At 35.3% G+C, this 7,585-nt stretch overlaps 1 protein-coding gene across 1 annotated transcript in view; it reads right to left on the bottom strand.

Annotated features, from left to right (window-relative positions):
* The window catches only part of LOC106467648 (filamentous growth regulator 23-like), a gene marked incomplete at its 5' end in the record, with an annotated part of 43,559 nt that overhangs the window by 22,256 nt on the left and 13,718 nt on the right, over positions 1-7,585 (bottom strand). The window contains 3 exons of the mRNA XM_022395843.1: positions 1,740-1,987; positions 4,304-5,889; positions 6,018-6,133. Coding sequence (XP_022251551.1) covers positions 1,740-1,987; positions 4,304-5,889; positions 6,018-6,133 — 1,950 coding nt within the window. The remainder of the gene's footprint in view (positions 1-1,739; positions 1,988-4,303; positions 5,890-6,017; positions 6,134-7,585) is intronic.

Here is a 7,585-nt window from a genome sequence, read left to right on the forward strand (position 1 = left end):
AATGGTGGTTGTATAGTTGTTGTTAGTTGTGATACTCAATCAGAAAACAAGTTGCCTAACAGTTATATTTTAATTAATGGTTGTATAGTTGTTGTTAGCTGTGATATTCAAACAGAAAACAAGTTACTAACAATGATATTTTAATTAATGGCGGTTGTATAATTGTTGTTAGCTGTGCAGTAACTTATCACTACAGATGTATATGGTAAAGCAGTAAATTTGTCGCCACATATGTATATGTTGATGCAGTAAATTAATGCCACACATGTAAATGTTAATGGAGTAACTCATCGCCAAAGATGTTAATGGTGATGCAGTAACTAGTCACAGATGTATACGTTTGGTTTATGGCGAATTACGAAGTATATCAGAGTGCCATGCCGCTGAAGAAAGATTTATGGTTCAAGGTATATATAACACTCCTTTTCGAGGTAAGATATTCCTTTAGAAAGATTATTAAACGATTTAAACAAAGATACACAACATTTGAAATAAAGGAGCTTTGGATGTTCTCTATTGAAGCTTATACTGCAAATTTCTATGTCACAGTTGATTACCGTTTGAAGTAATGCTCTCCCACAACAAAATGAAAGCTATAGTTATGAAATAGAACATTCCGACACAAAATCCAATGCAATAAAGCTTCCAGCCACACCTCGAAATACCTCGTTTTACATGAGCAAGATAGCCTGGGTGGCCATACAGTAACCCCATGTAACTACTTACACATCAGATAATGTAGCTTCCATGAATTAGTCTCCTTGAACTTGGATTTGTAAGTCAAGATCCACGTACAGTGGACTATCTGGGGCAAGATGTGTGGTTTAAAATTGACCTCATTTGTTATAATGGAAACTGCAGTATCTAGTACAGGTGTGCAATCACGGCCATTGACCATAGAGTAGTTCCAATGACCATCAGATAGAGGCTGACTGATAATGGAGTTGTTTCAATGGCCATCAGATATGTGCCAATTGACCATGGTGTAGTTCCAATGGCTATTAGAAAGAGGCTGATTGACCATGTAGTAGATCCAATTACAATCAGATAGAAGCTGACTGACCATGTAGTAGTTCCACTGACCATCAGATAGAGGCTGTTTGACCATGGAGTAGTACCAATGGCCATTAGAAGAGGTTGGTTGACCATGGAGTAGTTCCAATGACCACCAGACAGAGGCAGATTGGCCATGGAGTAGTTCCAATGACCATCAGACAGACAGAGGCTGTTTGACCATGGAGTAGTTCCAATAACCATCAGATAGAGGTTGATTGACCACGGAGTAGTTCCAATGACCATCAGATAGAGGCTGATTGACCACGGAGTATTTCCAATGACCATCAGATAGAGGCTGATTGACCACGGAGTATTTCCAATGACCATCAGATAGAGGCTGATAGACCACGGAGTAGTTCCAATGACCATCAGATAGAGGCTGATTGACCATGAAGTAGCTTCAATGACCATCAGTGAGAGGCTGATTGATCATGTACTAGTTCCAATGGAAACATGGGACGTCGAACATAATTCTCATAACGTGATATTAACCATAAGAAGATGTGATTCTAAAGTAAAATACAGAGGGAAAACAAAATGATCTTAAAATTTCAAAATTAAGATAAATATTGTCTAACGCTCTATGGAGAGTACAACTGCTTTATCATAAAAGCACCTAAGAATTGACAAGATACTTAACCTAAATATTCATAGTACAGCTACTTTATCATAAAAACACGTACCAGTTCAGATGTTGTCGAAGCGTCAAGCAGTTTTTCAAACTCTCGGGGATTGGCTGAAGTTGTTGTGATGTAGTTATACATGATATAGTCTACGTCTAATATATTTCCAACTGGATCATAGAGAGTTAGCATCCCTTCTTTATGTTTCTGGATTAAATTTTCCACAGCGTTCCGTAATTCCTGTTGTGCAGCCTCAGTTGGATCTTCCTCGCTCCACAATGTAAAGGAAAACATGGTCCCTCCTTCATCTATTTAATAAGGAATAAATGTAAATGAAAACATGGTCCCTTCTTCACCTGTTCAATAGGTAGTGAAAGTAAAAGAAAACAAAGACCCTCCTTTACATATTTAATAGGGAGTAAAAGTAAAAGCAGACATGATCTCTCCTTTAAGTGTACTGGTAGGAGTAAAAGCAAAGGAAAACTGTTTAATAGGTAGTGAGAATAAAGAAAATATGGTCCCTTCTTTAACTGTTTAATAGGTAGTAAAAGTAAAGTAAAACATGGTCCCTCCTTCACCTATTTAATAGTGAGTAATGTATAGGAAAACGTGGACCCTCCTTCACCTGTTTAATAGGTAGTGAAAGAAAAGAAACCTTGTTCCCTCATTCATCTGTTTAATAAGTAGTAAAGATATAAATGGTCCCTCCTTCACCCGTTTAATAGGTAGTGAAAGTAAAAGAAATATAATCCCTCCTTCACCTGTTTAATAGGTAGTAAAAGTAAAGAAAGAACGGCCACTCTTTCAACTGTTTAATAGGTAGTAAAGTGAAGGAAGACTTAGTCCTACCTTCATCTAATTCATAGGTAGTGAAAGTAAAGGACAACATGGTCCCTTCTTCACCTGTGTAGTAAAGTAAAGGAAAAGATGGTCCCTCCTTGAACTGTTCAATAAGTAGTGAAAGAAAAAGAAAATTTGGTTCCTTCTTCACCTATTTAATAGTTAGTGAAAGTAAAAGAAAACTTGGTCTTTCCTTTAACTGGTTAAAAGGTAGTGAAAGAAAAGAAAACATGGTCCTTCCTTCACCTGTTTAATAGTTAGTGAAAGTAAAAGAATATATGGTCCCTCTTCACCTGTTTAATAGGTAGTAAAAGTAAAAGAATATATGGTCCCTCTTCACCTGTTTAATAGGTATTGAAAGTAAAAGAAAACATGGTCCTCCTTCACATGTTTAATAAGTAGTAAAAGTAAAGAAAGATATAGCCCTTCCTTTAACTGTTTAATAGATAGTGAAAGTAAAACAAAACACCTGTTTAATAGGTAGTGAAAGAAAAGGAAAACATGGTCCCGTTTTCAACTGTTTACTAAGTAGTGAAATTAAAAGAAAACATGGTCCCTCCTTCACCTGTTTAATAGGCAGTAAAACTAAAGATAGAAATGGTTCTTCCTTTAGCTGGTTAATAGGTTTAATAGGTAGTGAAAGTAAAAGGAAACATAGTCCTTCTTTCACCTGTTTAATATGTAGTAAAAGTAAATGAAAATATCGTACCTCATTCACCTGTTTAATAGGTAATGAACTTAAAGGAAGACATGGTCCCTCCTTCACCTGTTTAATAGGTAATTAAAGTAAAGGAACACATGGTTCCTCCTTTAACTGTTTAGTAGGGAATAAAAGAAAAAGAAGACATCGCCCCTTCTTCACCTGTTCAATTGGTACTAAAAGTACAGGAAAACATGGTCCCTTTTTCACCTGTTTAATAGATAGCGCCGTTAGTTATTATACAACAGTGTTTATCGTGAGGCACTATTGGAAGTAACAGTAAAGGTGAAAGTTTCGTTCATATAAAACTTCTAAACAGCGCTACTTTAATCGTATAAAACATACATATATATACTTGTAAACGTTGTTTTCTCGATATAAAACATATCTATCCATACTTGTAAACGTTGTCTTGTTCACACTGAACATGAATTAGATGAGAATCATAGAATGTGAATCAATATACAGTGGTTAAAAGCTTGCAAATTTCAAGTAATCTTTCCAAATGGTACACGTACATTGCTCTACTAGCATAACTAAATGTCTGTTAACCCATGACTGTAAAATAGGGATTCTAGTTTTTCACGTTTATAAACTTCTCACAATTCGAGGAGCACAAGTGATGTATTCCGATATTTACTATACTGTTTCTTGGATCTCTATTTAGGAAAGTATTGAAATATAACCGATTATTTAGGCTTGAAATAATCATATTCTAAAATATTTCGAATATTATAAGTATGATTATTTGTATTTGGGTATTTTCATTGGTCAACTGTTTTCATTACTGCGATAACGGATTGGTTACTAAGCGGATTAACTTACAAAGTCGTATAAAAAGGTAATGACCTAACGTTGATGTTCATTACTGCGATAACGGATTGGTTACTAAGCGGATTAACTTACAAAGTCGTATAAAAAGGTAATGACCTAACGTTGATGTTTTCAGATTTTTCGTTCTTTAACTTTCTTTTTGTAAGTGTACAATACATTGGCATACATTATTATTATATTTCTTCCATTTCTTGTGAAACAGTTTCTGGTGTAAAAATACTGGACATTCTAGTTTGTCCACGGAACCTACCTGACCAAACTGACGTCTCGTGCATCCGTCTAAGCGAAGTTCGAAGAACTATGGCCAATTGTCTGGCTATGTGGTCAACGAAAGAAGTTTCTTTTCCTTCTACTAGAGTAGTGTAGCTGTGATTCATCTTGACCAGAACTGGAAGGACCAGCCTGAAAGGTACTATCTTTGTAGCTCTAACAGTCGTTATTGGTACTTCTGTTGTTGTGGGTACTTCAGTAGTAGTAGGCTCTACAGTCGTTGTTGGTACTTCTGTTGTTGTGGGTACTTCAGTAGTAGTAGGCTCTACAGTCGTTGTTGGTACTTCTGTTGTTGTGGGTACTTTAGTAGTAGTAGGCTCTACAGTCGTTGTTGGTACTTCGGTAGTAGTAGGCTCTACAGTCGTTGTTGGTACTTCTGTTATTGTGGGTACTTCAGTAGTAGTAGCCTTCACTATTGTTGTTGGTACATCTGTTGTAGTAGGCTCTACAGTCATTCTGGGTACTTCTGTTGTTGTGGGTACTTCAGTAGTAGTAGCCTTCACTATTGTTGTTGGTACTTCTGTTGTAGTAGGCTCTACAGTCGTTGTGGATACTTCTGTTGTTGTGGTTACTTCATTAGTAGTAGGCTCCATTGTCATAGCTGGTACTTCAGTAGTAGTAAGCTCTACTGTCGTTGTTGTTACTTCGGTAGTAGTAGGCTCTACTGTCGTTGTTGGCACTTCAGTAGTAGTAAGCTCTACTGTCGTTGTTGGTACTTTGGTAGTAGTAGGCTCTCCTGTCGTTTTTGTTACTTCAGTAGTAGTAAGCTCTACTGTCGTTGTTGGCACTTCAGTAGTAGTAAGCTCTACTGTCGTTGTTGGTACTTTGGTAGTAGTAGGCTCTACTGTCGTTGTTGGCACTTCAGTAGTAGTAGGCTCTACTGTCATTGTTGGTACTTCGGTAGCAGTAGGCTCTACTGTCGTTGTTAGCACTTCATTAGTAGTAGGCTCTACAGTCGTTGTTGATACTTTAGTAGTAGTAGTCTCTACAGTCGTTGTTGGTACTTCAGTAGTAGTAGGCTCTACTGTCGTTGTTGGTACTTCCGTAGTAGTAGGCTCTACCGTCGTTGTTGGCACTTCTGTTGTTGTGGGTACTTCAGTAGTAGTAGGCTCTACAGTCGTTGTTGGTACTTCAGTAGTAGTAGGCTCTACTCTCGTTGTTAGCACTTCAGTAGTAGTAGGCGCTACTGTCGTTGTTGGTACTTCAGTAGTAGTAGTTTGCTCCAGTGTCGTTGTTGGTACTTCAGTTGTAGAAGTTGGCTCCAGTGCCGTTGTTGGTACTTCAGTAGTAGTAGTTGGCTCCAGTGTTGTTGTTAGTACTTCAGTTGTAGTAGGCTCTACAGTCGTTGTTGGTACTTCAGTAATAGTAGTTGGCTCCAGTGTCGTTGTTGGTACTTCAGTAGTAGTAGGCTCCACTGTCGTTTTTGGTACTTCTGTTGTAGTAGGCTCTGCAGTCGTTGTTGGTACTTCAGTAGTAGTATTTGGCTCCAGTGTTGTTGTTGGTACTTCAGTTGTAGTAGTTGGCTCCAGTGTCGTTGTTGCTACTTCTGCTTCTATAACAATGGCCCTAATAGTGAATAAATAAAACGTCACAGTTATTACACTAATCCACTGAGTAGAAATATTGTGGTAAAAACCAAATAAGGCTTGTATGTTTAATTTGATATGATGTATGATTATGACGTAAAAACTTACCCAACATAACCCAGTGCAGAGCATTCACAAGTTAGTATTCCAGTGTTTATATTAAGATTGGTTGCAACACAAATGTCAGTATTCCAGCTTCTGGTTGTGAGATGGAAAATTCCACACTTTGGATAAAAAATATAAGTTGTTAAACAGCTAATATGATAGTAAAAGCAATGAATACATGATTTACTTATTGTAATTATTACAAAGTTAACGAGATAAATAATAATCAAAATCACATTCTATTCATCAAGTTACACAGTGTATTCTTAAGCCACTTTCATTTCACACACTCCTGGAGCAGCTAGCTCCCTCTATGTTACATTTCATGTACCCCACTTTCTCGATTGGTACCATACGATTGGGACATGTTATACTCTAAGATACTGTATGTATTACAGATATGTTATACTCTAGGATATTTTATGTACTACAGACATGTTATAATCTAGTATATTGTGTGTACAACAGACATTTTATAATCTAGGATATTTATGTACTATAGACATGTTATAATTAAGATATTGTATGTACTTCAGACATGTTATAATCTAGTATATTGTATGTACAACAGACATGTTATAATCTAGGATATTTTATGTACTATAGACATGTTATAATTAAGATATTGTATGTAGTACAGACATGTTATAATCTAGTATATTGTGTGTACTATAGACATATTATAATTAAGATATTGTATGTACTACAGACATGTTACAATCTAGGATATTCTATGTACTATAGACATGTTATAATTAAGATATTGTATGTACTACAGACATGTTATAATCTAGTATATTGTGTGTACAACAGACATGTTATAATCTAGGATATTTTATGTAGTACATACAATACAATATCAATACAACAGACATGTTATAATCTAGTATACTGTATGTACAACAGACATTTTATAACCTAGGATATTGTATATACAACAGACATGTTATAATCTAGGCTATTGTATATACAACAGACATGTTATAATCTAGGATATTGTATACACAACAGACATGTTATAATCTAGGATATTGTATATACATACAACAGACATGTTATAATCTAGGATATTGTATATACAACAGACATGTTATAATCTAGAATATTTTATGTACTATAGACATGTTATTATTAAGATATTGTATGCACTACAGACATGTTATAATCTAGGATATTGTATATACAACAGACATGTTATAATCTAGTATATTGTATGTACAACAGACATTTTATAATCTAGGATATTGTATATACAACAGACATGTTATAATCTAAAATATTTTATATACTATAGACATGTTATAATTAAGATACTGTATATACTACAGACATGTTATAATCTAGTATATTGTGTGTACAACAGACATGTTATAATCTAGGATATTTTATATACTATAGACATGTTATAATTAAGATATTGTATGTAGTACAGACATGTTATAATCTAGTATATTGTGTGTACAACAGACATGTTATAATCTAGGATATTCTATGTACTATAGACATGTTATAATTAAGATATTGCATGTACTACAGACATGTTATAATCTAGGATATTCTATGTACTATAG

This window comes from Limulus polyphemus, unplaced genomic scaffold (assembly GCF_000517525.1).
Source record: "Limulus polyphemus unplaced genomic scaffold, Limulus_polyphemus-2.1.2 Scaffold2690, whole genome shotgun sequence".
Lineage (NCBI taxonomy): Eukaryota > Metazoa > Arthropoda > Merostomata > Xiphosura > Limulidae > Limulus > Limulus polyphemus.